The following is a 20,265-nucleotide window of genomic DNA, read 5'->3' on the forward strand; positions in this document are numbered from 1 at the left end:
CTCTAGCTCCAGTTTTCCTAAGCTATAGATTCAACCATCAGACTACCTCCAGTGTCTAAATGGCACCTCATGCTTTACATGTTCAAAACACAACTCTTAGTTCCCTTCCTGTCTTGCATCTCCCCCCCCGCCCCACAAAAGCTATTCCTTTTTAAGCTGCCTCATTTCATTTTTATGATACCACCATCTCCTCTCTTACCAAATGATGTCCTCCTCAATCATCAGATTCAAAGGTAGATCAGCTGAACTGGAGGTTAAGGAGGACATCATTTGGCAAGCTAGAGTAGAAATGGAAAAGGGGTCAGCACTGGGAGAACTGTCCAGCACATTCAGGGCCAGTGCCAGGGAGCCATGCAAGGACCCGTGTCTACAGAGCATTGATTGCCATTCAGTGATGTACAACATGCAATCATGTGAAGTTGTCACCTTAGCTGTGTGTTTGGGAGTTGAGGGGTGTGATCCTTCCATTGACAGCAACCTGTACATAGCTGTGGTTCTTGACTAAGAGAGTGTAAGCCCATGTCCTGAGACTTGAACCCCTAACCACATTGTCCATGTAAACAACTACCCCTTTTTAGTTTTTCAGGACATAGGCCAGGGTGACTTGATACCCATAAGAGTAGTGGCAGATACAGAAGGAAAAGCCTTAGCACTAACACTTGGGAGGGACTGGGCAAAGATGAAGCCACCACCTTACAGAGAAAACATGTGTTAGATAAGCTGTGTTCCAGCATGAGTTATAGTGCTGTTGACCATGAGTTCAATGTTAATGAATCAATGATATTAAATATGGTGTCTTTAAGCAGAAACACATAAAACAAGGTGATGTGTTGATTGGTTGACACAAATGTTGTGAACAGAAGCTCTCAGAAAACTAACCGTTGCCCTGTTTTAAATTTTCCCCATACTCTGGTCACTGACATTTTATTATCTATCTTTTTATGTGTTTACTATCTCTCCTACCAGTATGTAAGCTCCATAAGGATAGGAACTTTTATTTGATTTCATAAAACTTTTGTTATCCTGGTACCTATAACAATAGAAATACTCTGCAAATATTTCATGCTGAATCATTCGAATAATTAAGCAGCCCTTTTAGGAATCTGTTCTCTCGACCAATTTTCAGCCTTTATGTTTCTGGTCATTTTTTCTTTCCTTAGGATTGCTGAAGCCCTAGCACAAGTAAACCACAACTGGCTCCACCTCTCCAATCCTGCAGATGTGCCTGAGCATGTCTGAAATCTCTGGGACTCTTATTATCCATATTTCTTCCCTGTGCAATCTACGTAAAATGGTTCTTTGAGTTGGGTCCAGAGCATTCAATATGATTGTAAACAGTTCTGTGATAGCAATAACCATTAACTGACTAATGCCTAAAAGAGAAGAGCAAGTTAGCAAATTCTATCTTAACTGACTTGAATGACAAGTTAATTCTTAACTAAATGGTTTCTTTAGTGATGACTGCTGCCTTCAGGAATTATTAGCAGGAATTCCCTGAAGGTTCAATGGTTAGGACTCCGAGCTTCCACTGCTGTGGGCCCAGGTTTGATCCCTGGTGGGGGAACTAAGATCCCTCAAGCTGCACAGTGTGGCCAAAAAATAAGAAGGAGGAGAAGAAGAAAAAGAGCATTTTGAGCATGTCAAAAGGAAAATTAGGGACTTCCCTGGTGATGCAGTGGTTAAGACTCCACGCTCCCAATGCAGGGGGCCTGCGTTCAATCCCTGGTCAGGGAACTAGATCCCACATGCACGCTACAACTAAGAGTTCGAGTGTGCATGCCACAACTAAGGAGCCTGCGTGCAACAACTAAGACCTAGCGTAAACAAATAAATAAGTAAATAATTTTTTTTTAAAAAAAAGGAAAATTATATTGTGTTTACTTTAGTCATAAGGTTATTTGCTATTTTAATACTCCTTTGATGTACTAATAGCTCCTAACGAGGGGCATTAATCAAGAAACTAAAAAGAGAAGGCAAGATTCTACAGAAAATTTGTATCTATTCCCACTACTCCCCTAAACTTCAGGTCCATATTTCCTGGAACTTACTAATCATTCCACATAGATTTCTACAGTCAAATCAAACTCAGTCAAAACTGCGTTCATTGGGAAAGAATAGAGCTATTAGGCTTTTGAATCCTAGTGTTTCTTTTATTGAAGTATAGTTTATTTACAGTGTTTCACTTGTGCAGCAAAGTGATTCAGTTATATGTATATATATGTATGTATTCTTTTTCAGATTCTTTTACGTTATGGGTTATTTTTGTTGTTTTTGTTTTGTTTTGTTTTTTTCTTTACGAACTTTTATGGACATACAGTTGACATAAAATAAACTGCATATATCCAAAATGTACAATTTGATATTTTTTTTCCTATTAGTAATGTATATATGGCAATCCCAGTCTCCCAACTCATCCCACCCCAACTCCCCTCACTTTCCCCACTTGGTATCCATATATTTGTTCTCCACATCTGTATCTCTATGTCTGCCTTGCAAACTGGTTGATTACATTATGGGTTATTATAAGATATTGAATATAGTTACCTGTGCTGTACAGTAGGTCCTTGTTGTTTATATACTTTATGTATAGTAATGTATATCTGTCAATCCCAAATCCCTAATGTATCCCTCCCCCACCTCATCCCCATCCCCCACCTTTGGTAACCATAAGTTTGTTTTCTGTGTCTATGTCTTGTCTCTTCCTTCCTTCCTTTCTTTCTTTCTTCTTCTCTTTTTTTTTTTTTCAGGAAGAATGAGTGTTTAATGACATGCTGGGTCTGGTTATAAACATCAGAAACTACAAGAGGAAGACAGGCAGTTACATGGACGGCTGCATGAAGATGGGACAGGAGGGACACAGGTACAGTAGCCACAGCAGCAAAACATCCTTGAGGAAGATACACATGACCAAGGAGCACACATCGGGGGGGTCCCCAGCAACATTGGCCTAGATGGGTGGACAGGACTGACCACCAGCCAGCAGCCAGGAGGGGAAGGGGATGGAAGGCCCTGGGCCCTCAGAGCTTCGAGGTGAGATGTCATCATCGCCCCACTGACAGCAGCCTGGATCCCCCTCCCACTGGGGCCGTCTTAGTGGCAAAGGTGGAGCTGGGATTTGAGGTTCCTTGGCCATGACCACTCCCCCCAGTGCAGTCAACCTTTCCAGAACTCCTGGCCTCCTCTGTTTGCCCCTGCCCATTTGGGGGCAAGTCAGGGAGGCACATCCTTTTATGGGGTGTAGAGGTAGGGAGAGCCAAAACCTTTTTGCCTGAAGCAGAAAGCAGGAATGTGGGGAGCTGGTCAGAGAGAATGGGCTGGGCTTTGCTGGCAAGACGGGTCACCCCAATCCTGCCCATGCAGACCCAGGTCCTCCCTGTGCTGATGTCAGACCCTTGTCATCTCTGCCAGAACACTGTTCTCTGCCCAGAAGCTACCAGAACTCCTCGGTGGGCAGAACCAAGGCTTCACACGTGCCTCTGGGCCCTCTGTGAGTCTATTCTGTTTTGTAAATAAGTTCCTAGAATTTTACTTACTCACTGGGCAAGTTGTTGTTGTTGTTTTTAATGTTTTTATTTTATTTTATTTTTGGCTGTGTTGGGTCTTTGTTTCTGTGCTCAGCCTCTCTCTAGTTGTGGCGAGTTGGGGCTACTCTTCGTTGTAGTTCGCGGGCTTCTCTTGTTGCAGAGCATGGGCTCTAGGCGTGCAGGCTTCAGTAGTTGTGGCTCGAGGGCTCTAGAGCATAGGCTCAGTAGTTGTGCTCCACGGCGTGTGGAATCTTGCTGGACCAGGGCTCAAACCCATGTCTCCCGCATTGGCAGGTAGATTCTGAACCACTGCGCCACCAGGGAAGTCCCTGGGCAAGTTATTTAATGTCCGTATTTCCTCATGCATGAAATATCCATCTTGTAGAGTCATTTAAGATTAATTATCATTTGCAACAACTATTTATCAAGCATCTAATATAGGCCAGTCACTATGCTAAGTGCTTAACTTTCATTGTCTACTACTCCAACCATGCAGGTAAATTGTTATCATGGTTTCTCATTGGATAATGTACTTAAAGCCTCTGTCGTGGTGACTGGCATATACTTGGACAAGGGTTGGCAGACTGCAGCCCTTGGGCCAAATCCAGCCTGATGCCTGTTTTTGTAAGTTAAGTTTTGTTGGAAAATAGCCACATGCCCATTTGTTTACTCTTATCTGTAGCAGCTTTTGCACTATAATGGCAGAATTGAAGAGTTGTGACAGAGACCTTATGCCATGCAAAGACAAAAATATTTGCTATCTGATCCTTTACAGAAAAAATTCACCAACTCCTGTAGTAGGAGACCAACAAAAGTTAGTTTGATGTACTTTTTTTTGGCCACACCTCACAGCGTGCGAGAATCTTAGTTCCCTGACCAGGAATTGAACCCAGGCCCCCAGCAGTGGAAGCACAGAGCCCTAACTATTGGACAACCAGGGAATTTGCCAAGTTTGATGTATTTTTTATCCAAACAGAAGGCCAGAAAAATAAAGCAGACAAGCAGGGCTAGAGAGTGGGTCACAAATGACTAGCTCCAAGGGTGCAAAGATTTTATCAAAAAAAAAAAAAAAAGGAAAAATAACAGAAATGGATGTGAATAGAGACCCTAATTTGCGACTTCCAGCTTCAGTGCCTGAAGACGATGACAGGAATGATAAACATGGTAGAATCATCTGGCTTCATGATTTTCAGAAAGATTCTTACTATACACTTGCTGTAGCTTGGGTGGAAGCTCAGGTTCTAGGAGAATCAGTGGCCTGATGAAGATGATGGTCTGATCTGTAAACTTTGTAGGCCAGAATGAACAGGCCTTACATCAGTCCTTTAACTGCAGGTGGTCAGCAGTGTTTACCAACAAAGTCGTTTTCCTTTAATCTATAGGAATTATAGCAATCAGAACATCAGGTTATAGAAAGGTAATTTGAAATATTTCAGCGGTTAAAAAGAAAAAAGAAAGTGAAACCATACCGTCAGAAGTTCTTAATCTTGTTTTTTGATGTGCTCTGTTTTTTTTTTTTTTAAGATAGCACCATCTTTTAAAATGCTTTTTTAATTTCAGAAAAGTCATGTAAAATGATTGTGATTTCTGGAAAGTGTAAAAAATAAACAAACAAGGAACCACCTGCAGTGTTGTTTCAGTGGAGTTCTGACTCAAATATATTCTCTAATCTCTACTAAGTTGCTTTTTGGGTTTTTTTGGTTTTTTTTTTGTTTTTTTTATCATTCAGGGTTTACAAGCCTTTTTTTACTGTGCATTTTGCCAGTCATGGGATCTCCAGAATTTTTAAGCAGAGTTCAAACTTGTTTAATATTGACCGAGTTAATATCTTAGGGTAACTCTTCTGAAGATTCCATCCTATTTGGGGACAAAACTCACAAGCATTTTTAATGTTACCTGTTTAGATTAAGTTCAATGATAGCTTATTTTCTTTTTCACTTTGATCCTAATATTCTTCAGCTCTTTAATTTTTTAAACATACAAAAGTTATTTTAGAACTGGACTTATAGGCTGGTTTGCTCAGAAGACGCCTAAAATCACAGCACTATTAGTAATGTTGTTCTGGTGTGCTGAATGTAAGGTTTTTGAGCTGAAATGTTAGAAAAGGGTTTTACTTTTAGAGAAAGGTCCATAATTATGTATATAATTCAGCAAGAAAACCTGTCTAAATTACCATTCATATTAAATAAAAGAAAGGCAAAGGGCCAGTAATTTTTTACTCATTCAGTAAGTATTTACTGAATATCTACCATATGCCTTCACTGTTCTGGGCACTGAGGATACAGCAATACAAAACTTACAAAAATTTCTGCATATAAGGAGCTTATATTCTAGTGGGGGAAGATAGACAATAAACAAAGTAAATAGGAAAATACGTAATATGGTAGAAGGTGGTAAATGTAAGCAGGAAAATTATGCTGGAAAGGGGAAAGGGAGCTGTTGGGGATAGGGTATTTACAGTTGTTGATAGGGACTCCAGTCAGCTTTGAACATCCTAATTTAAAATGCTTTGGGGCTTACAAGGCACTTAGCTGGAAGCTTGAAGACAGTTCCAAGAGGCAGGAATTGGGACTAGTGGTAGCTTGCCCAGTTATCTGATTACTTAAGACTTTATGCACAGCCAGAACATTATTTCATCTCAAGCCTTCCCTATCTTCTTCACCTCCACTACCACTTCTCCCCTGCCAGTTGCTTTTAATTTACCCAATTAAAGTGAAAAGCTGGGGGGCGGGGGGCGGGGGGAAGGGTGTTAGAACTATTTTTGCTTACATTTTGAGCCTGATGCATTTTTTATTTTTTATTTATTTTTTTAAGAGGTGGTAATTCAAGTTTTATAATTGTCATTGTTGTGAAATAGGTTACTTTCTTTTTTCTTTTAAAAAGAATTTTATTGAGATATAATTGACATGCAGTAAACTGCATATACTTAAAGTGTACAATTTGATATTTTTTCTTATTAGTCATCTATTTTATATTTAAAAAGTATAAATTCTTATGAGTTCTAGAAATGGAAGCCACATAAAAGCAAAATTCCCATAGCTTTTGCTATTGCAGGTAAACGGATCATTGAATCCACCCTAGAATTTCCTTCTATTTGAGATATAGCACAGTGTCCTAGAAAGAAATGAGTCAAGAGTTTTGGGTTTTGGGTACCAGATATGCCACTACCTATCTAGGCAACCGGAATCAGATCCTCAGCTGAGAAACTCTAAAGTGCCATGATTCTTCTTTTTAAGCAATTCAAGTCATTAATTACGTAAACCTAGATGAAATATAGCTTCCCTTTTTGTTTCAGGAAGGGAATATTCATGACTGAGATTATTAAAGTGGGTTTTGTGTCTGAATTAAACAGAATATGGATGTTATGACTGAGTTACATGACTCTTTGGTCTCCAGGAATGTTTTTCATTAGGAACATGTATCAAACTCTTTGCATATATTTATTTATTTATTTATTTTTAATATTTACTTATTTATTTGGCTGCATTGAGTCTTCATTCTGCACGTGGGGCTTTCTCTAGTTGCGGCAAGCAGGGGCTACTCTTTGTTGCGGTGCCTGGGCTTCTCATTGTGGTGGCTTCTCTTGTGGAGCATGGGCTCTAGGTGTGTGGGCTTCAGTAGTTGTAGCATGTGGGCTCAGTAGTTGTGGAGCACGGGCTTAGTTGCCCCATGGCATGTGGGATCTTCCCGGACCAGGGATGGAACCTGTGACCCCTGCATTAGCAGGTGGATTCTTAACCACTGGCCCACCAGGGAAGTCCTGCATATATTTATAATTTACATCAAAGTGGATTTTTAAATGTAGAAAATATTAATTTGCATAAGTTAATATCAACTTTGATTAAAGTTTGAATAGCTTTAGAAAACTAGACTATCTATTTAAGATCAATTTAGGGCAACTTTTTTTTTTGATCATGGCATTATACATGAATAAAAACTTGGTAAATAATGATAATTAATTATAATAGCTGCCAGGCAATTTAAGTGCATTCTATACATTAATTCAGCTAAGATTTACAAGCATCCCATGATGTAGGTACTATTATTTCCTCCATTTTATAGATAGGGAATCTGGAATTCAGAGAGGTTAAATAACTTGCTCAAGTCCTTGAGCCTAAATTTGATCCCAGGTCTATCTGACTCTGCCTGGCTCATTATCAATATTGCTTTCCTAGGGAAGAACATTCTTATATGAGGTGGCTAAACACTGGCAGAAGAAATTGACAAAAGATTTGGGGAGAGTTGGGTGCATTTTGTGTGAAAGCAGGGATCTTGAGCAGATTACCTCAAGTGACTTCCATCTATCCCAAAGTTTGTACACCTGGAGCTGCCACGCCTTACTTAAATTAGAAATATCATTAGTTGTAATTTATGTAACAAATGAATATTCATTAATCCTGACAATTGTGTTTTTATTTACAAGAGAATCCTCAATATGTCCTTCTGATCTCAGAAGATCATTCATTATAAGCCTATTCAAATAGTACAAGCAAACTGCTTTCAAAAAAAAAACTAAAACAACTTTATTATAACATAGCTTTTTGCCTTTACAATATTGTCCAACAACAACATCAAAAAATATTGTCCAACAGTATTATAGTCATTATTAAATAGCAAGTTGTTAGTTCTAGGTTACTGAACACAGAGAAAAATTCTAACATTGCATGAAATATCATATAATTAAAATTTTTTCACTGTTAGTTTCAGTTACTCTAAGAAGTGGGTTTTTACCCCCGATTAAATTTCAAGTAATATGCTGAATAGATTTCATTTAATAGTCACTCATGATTCAAAATTATAGTATGTTGGCCAGTATTAATTGAAGTTCCCTCAACTTGGGCCTTTAAGTAAAGATATGTTTTTTAGACATTGACTACAGCATGCAAAAGGAAATTGTCAATAAATACATCTGCTTTCTTGATGTCAGTAGATCACATTAGTGTAATTTAGCCATAGAAACAAAAGTGTTATAAAAATACTACGGTAAAATAAGCAGCTCTATCATGAAACTGAGCCATATTCTGCCTTTTCTGTAGAGTTTGAAATCACATAAGTCATCATGAGAGATTATTTCCACATAGAAGAGAATTCTCACAAAAGTATTGCATGAAAGAAAGAAGAGGTGTGTCTTAGGTGTCCAAGATATAAGAATTCTATAGGGAAGTAGCTAGGGATGGGGATTGAAGGGTCAGGGAGTAATTCACGCACAAACCATCATCAGAAAGCATTAACCTGGACATGGTTTTTGACCCAAGTATGGCAAATTACCAAAATTGGCACAAGTGGACTGAAGGGAAGGGTTTGGGAGGAAACATGCCCTAGTGTCTGTTGGACGCTATCTTGCGATAATAAGGAAAGCCAATCTCTGAAGACAAAGCAACTTATGTAGGGGAAGAGCAGAGAAATTCACAGGGAAATGAAGTCAGAGTGTGATTGAACTGACCCTGGAGCCCTGTGCACCTCTGGACTTCCATTTGTGTGAGTCAGTAAAATTCCTTCTTTGCCTTTTGAGATAAGTTTCTGATACTTGCAGCTAAAGCATCTTAGAGGAATTCTTGACATGTTAGGGATCTTTACCACTTTTTCATTTTATGTGTTGTAAATATTTTCACTTCAGACCACAGATTATCTTTTGTTTACCTATCAGACATTGAAATCTATTTAAAGTTATGAAGACTAAAACAAGTGTGGTATCAGTGTTCAATTAGGAAGACAGATCAGTGAAACAGAATATTTAACTCAAAAGACAGATTTAAGGATACAAAATAATTTTCATTAAGATAAAGTTGGAAAATGATGAATTTTTATTAGTGTTGCTTTGTGACTCATGAAACAGCAAAATAAACTGTAATTGGCTAAAGGTGTAAATGTCAAAAAGTAAAGCCATAAAAATGCAAAAATAAAAAGTAAAATAATTTTATAATCCTGGCACAAGAAATATCTTTCTAGGCCTGATGCGAAAGGTAAAAACCATACAGGAAAAGATATGGTTACACAAAAATTAAAATGTGTCCCATTTTTCTTGTTTAGCATTTTTTAATTATGAAAGTAGTATACCATACATTGTGAGCATTTGCCTTATGTATTGAGGTGCTCCTATATTGGGTGCATATATATTTATAATTGTTATCTCTTCTTCTTGGATTGATCCCTGTCTTTATATAGTGTCCTTTCTTGTCTCTTGTAACATTTTTTATTTTAAAGTCTATTTTATCTGATATGAGTATCACTGCTCCAGCTTTCTTTTGATTTCCATTTGCATGGAATATCTTTTTCCATCCCCTCACTTTCCATCTGTATGTGTCCCTAGGTCTGAAGTGGGTCTCTTGGAGACAGCATATATATGGGTCTTGTTTTTGTATCCATTCAGCCAGTCTGTGTCTTTGGGTTGGTGCATTTAGTCCATTTACATTCAAGGTCATTATCGATATGTATGTTCCTACTACCCTTTTCTTAATTGTTTTGTTGTTGTTTTTGTAGGTTCTTTTCTTCTCTTATGTTTCCCACTTAGAGAAGTTCTTTTTAGCATTTATTGTAAAGCTGGTTTGGTGGTGCTGAATTCTCTTAGCTGTTGCTTGTCTGTAAAGCTTTTGATTTCTCCATCAAATCTGAATGAGATCCTTGCTGGGTAGAGTATTCTTGGTTGTAGGTTCTCCCCTTTCATCACTCTAAATATATCATGCCACTCCCTTCTGGCTTGCAGAGTTTCTGCTGAGAAATCAGCTGTTAATCTTATGGGAGTTCCCTTGTATGTTATTTGTCATTTTTCCCTTGTTGCTTTTAATAACTTTTCTCTGTCTTTAATTTTTGTCAGTTTGACTACTATATGTCTTGGCGTGTTTCTCCTTGGGTTTATCCTGCCTGGGACTCTCTGCACTTCCTGCACTTGGGTAGCTATTTCCTTTCCCATGTTAGGGAAGTTTTCAACTAGAATCTCTTCCAGTATTTTCTCAGGTCCTTTCTCTCTCTTCTTCTTCTGGGACCCCTAGAATGCAAATGTTGGTGCATTTAACATTGTCCCAGAGGTCTCTTAGGCTGTCTTCAGTTCTTTTCATTCTTTTTTCTTTATTCTTTTCTGCATCAGTGATTATCACTATTCTGTCTTCCAAGTCACTTATTCATCCTTCTGCCTCAGTTAATCTGCTCTTGGTCCCTTCTAGTGTATTTTTCATTTCCGTTATTGTGTTGCATATCTCTGTTTGTTTGTTCTTTAATTCTTCTAGGTCTTTGGTAAACTTTTCTTGCAACTTTTTGATCTTTGCATCCAATCTTTTTTCAGAGTCCTGGATCATCTTCACCATCATTATTCTGAATTCTTTTTCTGGAAGAGTGCCTATCTCCTCTTCATTTAGTTGGTTTTCTGGTGTTTTATCTTGTCCCTTCACCTGGTACAAAGTCTTTTGCCTTTTCATTTTCTCTGTCTTTCAGTGCCTGTGATTTTCAGCTCCACAAGTTGAAATACTACTGATACTGCTTGATTCTGCTGTCTGCCCTCTTGCGGAGGAAGTTGTCTAGGAGGCTCGTGTGTGCTTCCTGATGGGAGGGACTTATGGTGGGTTGGGCTGGGTGGGTAGAGCTCAGTAAAACTTTAATCCAATTTGGTGGGTGGAGCTCAGTGACACTTTAATCTGCTTGTCTGCCAATGGGTGGGGCTGTGTTCCCACCCTGGTGGTCGTTTTGCCTGAGGTGACCCAGCACTGGAGCTTACAGGCTCTTTGGTGGAGCTAATGGTGGACTCTGGGAGGGCTCACGCCAATGAGCACTTCTCAGAACCCCTGCTGCCAGTGCCCCTGTCTCCCTGGTGAGCCACAGCTGCCCCCCACCTCTGCAGGCAACCCTTCAACACCAGCAGGTAGGTCTGGTTCAGTCTCCTATGGGGTCACTGCTCCTTCCCCCTGGGTCCTGGTGAGCACATTTTTTGTGTGCCCTCCAAGAGTGGAGTCTCCGTTTCCCCCAGTCCTGTGGAGGTCCTGCAATCAAATCCTACTGGCTTTCAAAGTCTGATTCTCTGGGGATTCCTCCTCCCGTTGCTGGACCCCCAGGTTAGGAAGCGTGACCTGGGGCTCAGAACCCTCAGGACTGCTGTGGTATAACTGTTCTCCAGCTTGTGAGTCACCCACCCAGCATTTATGGGATTTGATTTTAACGTGATTGCTTCCCTCCTACAGTCTCATTGCGGCTTCTCCTTTGTCTCTGGATGTGGGGTGGTTTTTTTTGGTGAGTTCCAGTGTCTTTCTGTTGATGGTTGTTCAGCAGTTAGCTGTAATTCTGGTGCTCTTGCAAGAGGGAGTGAGCGCATGTCCTCCTACTCCGCCATCTTGATTCTTCTCCACTAAGCAGTTTTAAACGCATTCCAGAAATGGAATAATAGCTCCTGAAAGGTTATCTGCCCAGCACCTGAGCCTGAGTGAGGGCTTGTTCCTGTAGCCTGCTCTTTCTGTCCTTATGAGGTGCTGCTCCTTCACCTCTTGTTGACCTGAAACAAATAGACCCCCCAGCTATTTCTCCAGCAAACATGGGTTTATTCGGGATCAGCAGAGAATTGCAATTGAGGGCCTAAAAGCAGGACGAACTGCATGCATGGCAAGGGAAGAACACTTTTATAGGGAGGAAAGGGAAGTTGGGTCTACCATACATTGTGAATTCATTTTAAAACATAAAAACTTAGGTGTTGTATACAGAGTTGTATAAAATAATTAGTGTCTCCTTTTCTTCAATCCCTCACTTCGTAGGTAAATACATTTAATAATGTGTATTATATATTTCCAGGCCTTTATCAATACATATATACACGTATAGTGTGTGTACCTAAATACATAACTTTTTCAAAACAAAAATCATTCTCAGTAATATTTTGTATCTAGTCTTTCTCCCCGAGCACTGTATCATGAACATCTTTCTTTGTCAGCACATATAGAGCTACTTTACTATTTTTAACATCTGCCTTGTGTATTCCATTATATGAACGAATGATAAGGTATTTACTCAATCTCTTACTAATATATATTTTGGATTTTTCTAGCCTGGGAAACTTCCTTACAGAGAAAGTTGCAATAAATATATGAAGGTATACTATTATTAACATAACCAGCTTTTTCAAATTAATAATAAAAATATAAGCAGCACATATACAGAAGAAATAACATAAAATATGATATCTATATGGGGGAAAATGGACAAAAACAATGTAGGACAATTCAGATGAAGTACAAACAGTGAATAAATATATACAGATATATGGCAAATAAATATTTGTGTTTACCGGTAATAGGGAAAAAAACAAATTAAAACAGTAAGATATTGCCTTTCACCCAGCAGATCAGCAGAGAGGAGGGAGGAAAAAAAGAATAAAAAAAGAGGAAGTGGTGGTGTTGGTAAAAGGGCACTTTTATAAACTAAAAGAGAAGTATTAATTCATAGTACTTTTAGCAGGACAATTTGGCAGTGTTTATTAAATGGCTTAAAACTATGTGTAACTTTTATCCAATGAGTCTACTTGCAGAAATTTTAATGAAAAAAGTAAGGCTCGTGCTCGCTTCAGCAGCACATATACTAAAATTGGAATGATACAGAGAAGATTAGCATGACCCCGGCGCAAGGATGACGTGCAAATTCCTGAAGCGTTCCATATTTTTATGTAAATTGATACAGCCACCATGGAGATCAGTATGGAGGTTTTGTAAAAAACTAAAAATAGAACCACCATATGACCCAGAAATCCCACTACTGGGCATATACCCTGAGAAAACCATAATCCAAAAAGAAACATGTACCACAATATTCATTGCAGCACTGTTTACAATAGCCAGGACACAGAAGCAACCTAAATGTCCATCAACAGGTGAATGGATAAAGAAGATGTGGCACATATATACAATGGGATATTACTCAGCCATAAAAGGGAACGAAATTGGGTTATCTGTAGTGAGGTGGATGGACCTAGAGTCTGTCATGCAGAGTGAAGTAAGCCAGAAAGAGAAAAACAAATACCATATGCTAACACCTATATATGGAATCTAAAAAAACAGTTGAACCTAGTGGCAGGGCAAGAATAAAGATGCAGACATAGAGAACGGACTTGAGGACAGAAAAGGGGGAATGGGAAGTTGGGACAAAGTGAGAGAGTAGCACTGACATATATAAACTACCAAATGTAAAATAGATAGCTACTGGGAAGCTGCTGCATACACAGGGAGATCAACTCGGTGATGCGTGATGACCTAGAGGGGTGGGATTGAGAGGGTGGGAGGGAGGCCAAGTGGGAGGGGATATGGGGATATATGTATACATACAGATTCAGTTTGTTGTAGAGCAGAAACTAATACAATGATGTAAAGCAATTACAGTCCAACAAAGATCTGAAAAAAAAAATAAGGCTACATCTCAGTTTTTAGTTAAGATAATTACATGATTGTTTAAATCCAATAGTTTAAAAATAATTTAAAATAGTAGGGCTTCCCTGGTGGCACAGTGGTTAGGAGTCCGCCTGCCAATGCAGGGGACACGGGTTCGATCCCTGCTCTGGGAGGATCCCACATGCCGTGGAGCAACTAAGCCTGTGTGCCACAACTACTGAGCCTGTGCTCTAGAGCCCAGGAGCCACAGCTATTGAGCCTACATGCCACAACTACTGAAGCCCACTCACCTGGAGCCTGTGCTCTGCAGCAGGAGAAGCCACCGCAATGAGAAGCTCGAGTACTATAACAGAGAGTAGCCCCCACTCACCACAACTAGAGAAGCCCCGTGTGCAGCAACAAAGACTCCACACAGCCAAATAAACAAATAAATTTATTTAAAGTAAAATAAAATAGTAAATATTCAACAACTGAATTGTAGAACATCTATGACATGGACTCCTATACATCATATTAAGAATGATGTTGGGGATATGTGTATAAAAACAGGTGATTGAACTTGGTGTACCCCCCAAAAAATAAAATCAATCAATCAATCAATCAATCAATAAAATAAAATGATTAAGTTAAAAAAGTCAGAAAAAAAAAAGAATGATGTTGAAACTATATTTTTATATGGAAAAGCATAGGCTAAAAAATAGTACGCACAGAAGATTGGTTTTTAAATTAGTGTGACTATCCATATGCATACACATATGTAAAGAAAAACACTGCCACTGAGATTGGTGATGTCATGGAGAATTTATTTTCTTCAATTTCCTTAACTGTATATTCAGTGAACACATATTACAATCATTTAACAAAAGCTATAAAATGTTTAAATGAAGAGTAGTTCAAAAAATAAGACTATCAGAAGTAGACGGTGAGGGAAACAAAAGCAGAGAACAGCTGCATTGCTACTGGTAAAGAAGGTTTGCTTTCTTTTTAAGAGAACAGTGAATGACTCCTTCCCATATAAGGATGTGATTTTGAGATTATCATCTCTTTATTCTCTTTCAGGCTATCATCTCTTTTATTCTGTATTCTCAAACCAAGTGAAAAGAGAACAAAGCAGTAGGAAGAAACTGGTAAAGACTTTTAACTGATCTGGAGGGTAGTAAGAAAACTAAACCTCAATTAAGTCTTGAAGTAATTTTATGTAGCAAGAGAGTAGTATGGACTGCATTAAGCTGGAGAAAAACCTCGCTGAGTTCTTGTTACCAGAGGAATTTTGAGACTAGTTTGGCCTGAAATGTGGAGACTGTCTTGGCAGGAGACCTTTTGTAAGACTTATATTCAGGGTCAGTTAGAAAGAAGCCTTCGCACTTGGTTTGGGCATAAAACCAAAATGTGATATATTTTGAAATGTGGTAAAAGTATTATATTTAGCTTATGTGTATGCTTTCAGTAAAATCTTGCCTTGATAGGGGTATTATCTAAACATAGTGTTTAACAATAGCCCTCTATGTTTTTTCTTATTAGAGAGAAGAGGGATGTAAAAATGTGTTAATCTACCTCTTGGTTAACTACCCCTGCTCCTGAAGTCCAGTTTTTGGGCTATGTGGCCCTAATCAACATAACACCAAACATTATTTATAGCCATGAAGCAAAGGAACAATGACCAGAATGCTGAATTTGAAACCTAAAGCTATAGTGGGAACATCAAACCCAGCAAAACTATTAAACACATACATGATTAATGGACAAGTGGCTTTTGCAAGCTGGGCTGTTATTTTTAGATTTTTGACTATAGCTTGTTATAGCATACAAATGGTAATCCTCTGTTTGATAAATCTACAAGTGATGATCTCTTTCGAGTCACACAGTCTTTTTTACCTACAGACATCACAACTGAAAATTAGTTCTCGGAACTTCCTCCTCAATGTAATAATGTAAACAAATGTAAGGTCTACTAATTTATTTGCTTAACGTTGTTTGCTGAATACCTATACTGGCTGATTTAATCCATAACAGTCAGATATCAAGGTTGGCTGCCAGAGAGGAAACTTTGGCTTCATGAGAGATGAAGTGACCTCATCTCCCTCTAAACTTGTCAGATCCACTCACGTAGGCAATTGTTTACATTTTTAACCCTCTTTAGAAAAATATACAGAAGCTTACTATTTGACACCAGTCTTCCTGTACTTTCTTTGTAGTCTGAATCTTATTTTTGTCATTTTTAGCCTTGGCACTGTGATTTATGAGCCTAGCTTTGGATTTTGATTTTAATTTATTTTGGCTCCTCACATTTTGGATCCTACCTTTGTCATATTTTTTCACTTTTGTTTCTTCCTGAGCTGGTATCTTAATTCAAATTCCTGAACTTGACACCCTCCACAAGCTCCACCCTCACACCTCTTAAACTGAGATATTATTTCCTAAATCCTAGAGATTAAAACCACAAGGGAAATATTAACTCAGCTAGAAAAGCATATTTCTTAGTTTCTAGATATGATCTCTTCTTAGGTGGAGGGTCCTCACATAAAAACCAAAATTGTTAATCCAAAAAACATTGTGCAAGAATTATCTGTTTGTACAGGCTTTTCCCCCAAGGGGACAAGAAGAACCTGCTAGACTAGTTGCCATCACTCAATTAGAAAAGACATTCATGATACACACTTGAAACCTGTCTGCCTTTCATTCGATGCTCCTCTCCTCATTTACTCTCCCAATACAGACACACTTGCCTGCACAGCTTGTCTGGTACACAGTTTGTTAGAAGGAATCAAAATTTCTTTGTACCTTAGATCTGTTCTGGTGTCGTTTCTCTATTGGAAGTCTTCTGATTTTATCACCACCCATAAATCCAGAGAAATTTATATCTGTGAACATGTGAATACATGAGGCATCAGGTACATGGTTACTTGGCATGAATTTGGCTGAATACTCTTAGCTTATTGTGAGTATATGAATTTGAGGCCAATTTCTTTGAATTATAACGTTAAATTGTTAACACCCATATCATGGGCCTAAAGCTGTTTGGGTTACTTAATAACTGAATATCTGAGAGTATCACTATCATGCTATCATTTTGGAAATGCAAATGTTTTCTTTGGTACAATTTGAGAAAACCTTAAGGCCTTAAGTTTCCCACCAGCCTGCCACAAGGCATGAAATTCCACTCAGGCATTCATTTCCTTAAGTCTTTGAAAGGAACTCAAGATGCCTAATAAAATGTATTTGTGTGTGTATGTATGTGTGCATGCCTGTGTATTTCAAAATGTTAACAATTATCTGGAGGCAATAGGATTATTATTGGTTATTTTTACTTTCTTCATATGTTTCCCTGTTTTCAAAAATTTCTGTATTGAATACATACACTTTTATTATCAGAAAAAAATGCTATAAAAATGTTCATATACCCAAGGATGGTAAAAATCTAAAGCTAATCTCAGCAGATAGCACCTAATTGAATATGTATTTCTCAAACCTTCTACATTAATGCCAGGTAGCTAGAAGCCAGACTCCTTCAGAAATTGGCATAAGATCCCAAAGGAAGTAAATCTTGATATTGATAATGTTCTTGTTTTTAAGCAGAATACATATTCTTATGACACATATTCTTTTGTATGTATCAAATGTCACACTAAAATTTTTTTAAAGTTAAAAAAAAATGCTGGAAGGGTCACATATAAACTTATTATTTTTCCAGTATTGCCCAGGACTGCCATGGCAGGATTTAGGCAGAGGGACTTCTTTATAGATGCTGCTGCTATATAAGTAGCATTTCTAAAAATACTTTAGAATGTGTAAGACAGATCCATATCAGGCTAAAGTTTTCCCCATTTTATGGTAAAGTTTATACTATTGAAATTCAACTTAAAGTTGTGATGGTAAGCATCATATGATATTTACTCACATCAGATTAATGCTCCTTTTCAATGTCAGGTACATTCATCCTTGATTTCATGGGAATCCAGTGATTGAAGAAGGGATTGTTTCCTCCAAGGGTAGCTAATTGCCTAGTCCATTTTCACATATATTCGTGGAAAATTCGTCTTCCATTCACTTTTTTTAAAAATAAATTTATTTATTTATTTACTTATTGGCTGCACTGGGTCTTCATTGCTGCACATGGGCTTTCTCTAGTTGTGGCAAACAGGGCTACTCTTCACTGTGGTGTGCGGGCTCCTCACTGCGGTGGCTTCTCTTGTTGTGGAGCACGAGCTCTAGGCATGTGGGCTTCAGTAGTTGCATCACATGGGTTCTATCATTGTGGTTCACAGGTTCTAGAGCACAGGCTCAATAGTTGTGGCACACAGGCTTAGTTGCTTCACAGCATGTGGGATCTTCCTGAACCAGGGATCGAACCCGTGTCCCCTGCATTGGCAGGCGGATTCTTAACAACTGCGCCACCTAGGAAGTCCCCCGTTCACTTATTGATCCATTTATTTACTTATGTATTTCCCAAGCAATGTGCTAGGCATATGCTAAATTTGTGCTAGGGATATTGTGGTGAACAAACCAGACATGGGCCCTGCCTTCATGGAGCTTATAGTCTGGTGTTTCTGGCATGCCATTCTTACCAATTATATCTTGGGTTTTTTTGTGGGAGGTTTTGAGATATAATTCACATTTCATAAAATTTATCTTTAAAGTACCAATTGTGTCTTCATTCATTTATTCAACCATTTATTTAGTGCTAGTTACATGTAAGGCAGTGTGTTAGATACGTGAAATAAATTAGACCCAACCCTCAAGAGTCTTACAGGGAAGATTTACTAGATAGTAAGAATGCTAGAATTCCACTTCTTTATTTACATTGATTAATCTTTTCCCCCCCAGTTTTATTGAGATACTGACATACATCACTGCATAAGTTTAAGGTGTACAGCATAATGATTTGACTTACATATATCGTGAAACAATAACCACAGTAAGTTTAGTTACCAGCTATAATCTCATATGGATACAATAAAAGGAGAAAGCAAAAAAAAAAGAAAAAAAGAATTTTTTTCTTGTGATAAGAACTCTTAAGATTGATTAATCATATCATCTTTACCTATCACATACCAGGATTAATTTGAATTAATCTATGCTTACACTGACTTTTCCCAGAATTGATGGATGATTTGTCATTTTTAGCATAAAGCTTTTTGTTGTTGTTGTTGTTTTAAACTTTTAGCCTTTTCTTTATTAAGATTGGTGGAACTCAGATACAGTAGTTTGAGTGCTCAGCAGTTTTCCCTGTCACTAGGTATAGCCAGCATGGTTGATGTCTTTGTGAAGCTAGTATTCCAGCTACACCCAAGTTTTAATGCACAGTCACCAGGGATCTTGTTAAAATTCAGATTGTGGTTCAGTAGATGTGGGTTGGACCCGAGATTCTGCATTTCTAGTAAGTGCACTGGTGCTGCCCACGCTACTGGTCCATGGACCCCACTTTGAGTACCAAGGAGTTCAACCACATTTCTAGGACTACATCTGTCAAGGCTCTCTCTCTGGTGTTTCTGTTTGAGGGCTGCCATGTCCCTCATTCAACACAGTCTCTCCCCATCTTGGCAGCACCTTAGCCAGCACAATCTCTGCTCCATCTATGCCCCACCCCCAACCCCTCGCTAACTCCTCAACTGGTTTCTTGTTTTTAGGACTTCAAGTACTTGCCTGTCCCATAGCTGTCTGACTAGAGGCCAGTTCCTAGTCTCAGTAGAAACTCTTTTGTTCTGCTTTTCCTTAAGGTGCTGCCATCTAGAAGAGAGGACTATACCACCTCCCTCCTTTCCCTCCTTCTTGGGAGACACAGATCCTTTGTTTATATTTATGGCCCATTAACTACTTTTATCTAAGAGATAAGAAAGATCAATGGAAACCAGCTGCCCTTTGTTCAGACTGTATTTCACTGACTTTGACATAAGCCTTTCCCCTGCTCTCTATTTTCATCCAAAGTTTGCTGTTTATTTTATAGGTCTGAGAAAGGTGGGTATAGCTCAAGGCTTGTTTTGATCTTGGTTGGAATTCCTTAAGCTCTTGAGTGATTGGTAAACATTTTAGAAGCCAATAGCTCTACTAGACTTTGTGTTAGCTGTTTTAGGGTCACATAATTATAAACTTTGAGAGTAGGAAGGGGCTTTCAGGTTTTACTTCAGCCCCTTCCTGTGACAGATAGGGAACAGAAGCCCATGGAGTTTCTGTACCTTGCCAAAAAGTCTAGGTTGTTGAGTCTCTACACCATTTAAACTGTACTCCATGGTATTTAGACGTGGTTATGCTGAGTTGCTTTTACTTGGAGGAATGGAGGCAAAGGCTTTCTTCCCTCCATACCTCAACCGAAGGAGCTCTGTTTATAATATTTTCATCTGTTCTACATGCTACACTTCCAGCTTATATCTTATTTGAAGAATGAGATT

General features: G+C 38.6%; 1 protein-coding gene and 1 non-coding gene across 4 annotated transcripts in view; both read left to right on the forward strand.

Annotated features, from left to right (window-relative positions):
• Positions 1–20,265, forward strand: part of PLIN2 (perilipin 2) — an 80,093-nt gene that overhangs the window by 5,165 nt on the left and 54,663 nt on the right. For all 3 annotated transcript variants that reach the window (XM_057724928.1, XM_057724929.1, XM_057724927.1), the window contains exon 2: positions 2,748–2,860. Coding sequence is in view for 1 of the 3 variants with exons in the window: in XM_057724927.1 (XP_057580910.1) it covers positions 2,769–2,860 (92 nt within the window). In the remaining 2 variants the exon portion in view is untranslated. The remainder of the gene's footprint in view (positions 1–2,747; positions 2,861–20,265) is intronic.
• LOC130847133 (U6 spliceosomal RNA) lies at positions 13,053–13,159 on the forward strand. Its single transcript, XR_009051926.1, has one exon. It is a non-coding gene; the product is annotated as a U6 spliceosomal RNA (small nuclear RNA).

The sequence above is a fragment of the Hippopotamus amphibius genome, chromosome 2 (genome assembly GCF_030028045.1).
Source record: "Hippopotamus amphibius kiboko isolate mHipAmp2 chromosome 2, mHipAmp2.hap2, whole genome shotgun sequence".
Taxonomy (NCBI): Eukaryota; Metazoa; Chordata; class Mammalia; order Artiodactyla; family Hippopotamidae; genus Hippopotamus; species Hippopotamus amphibius.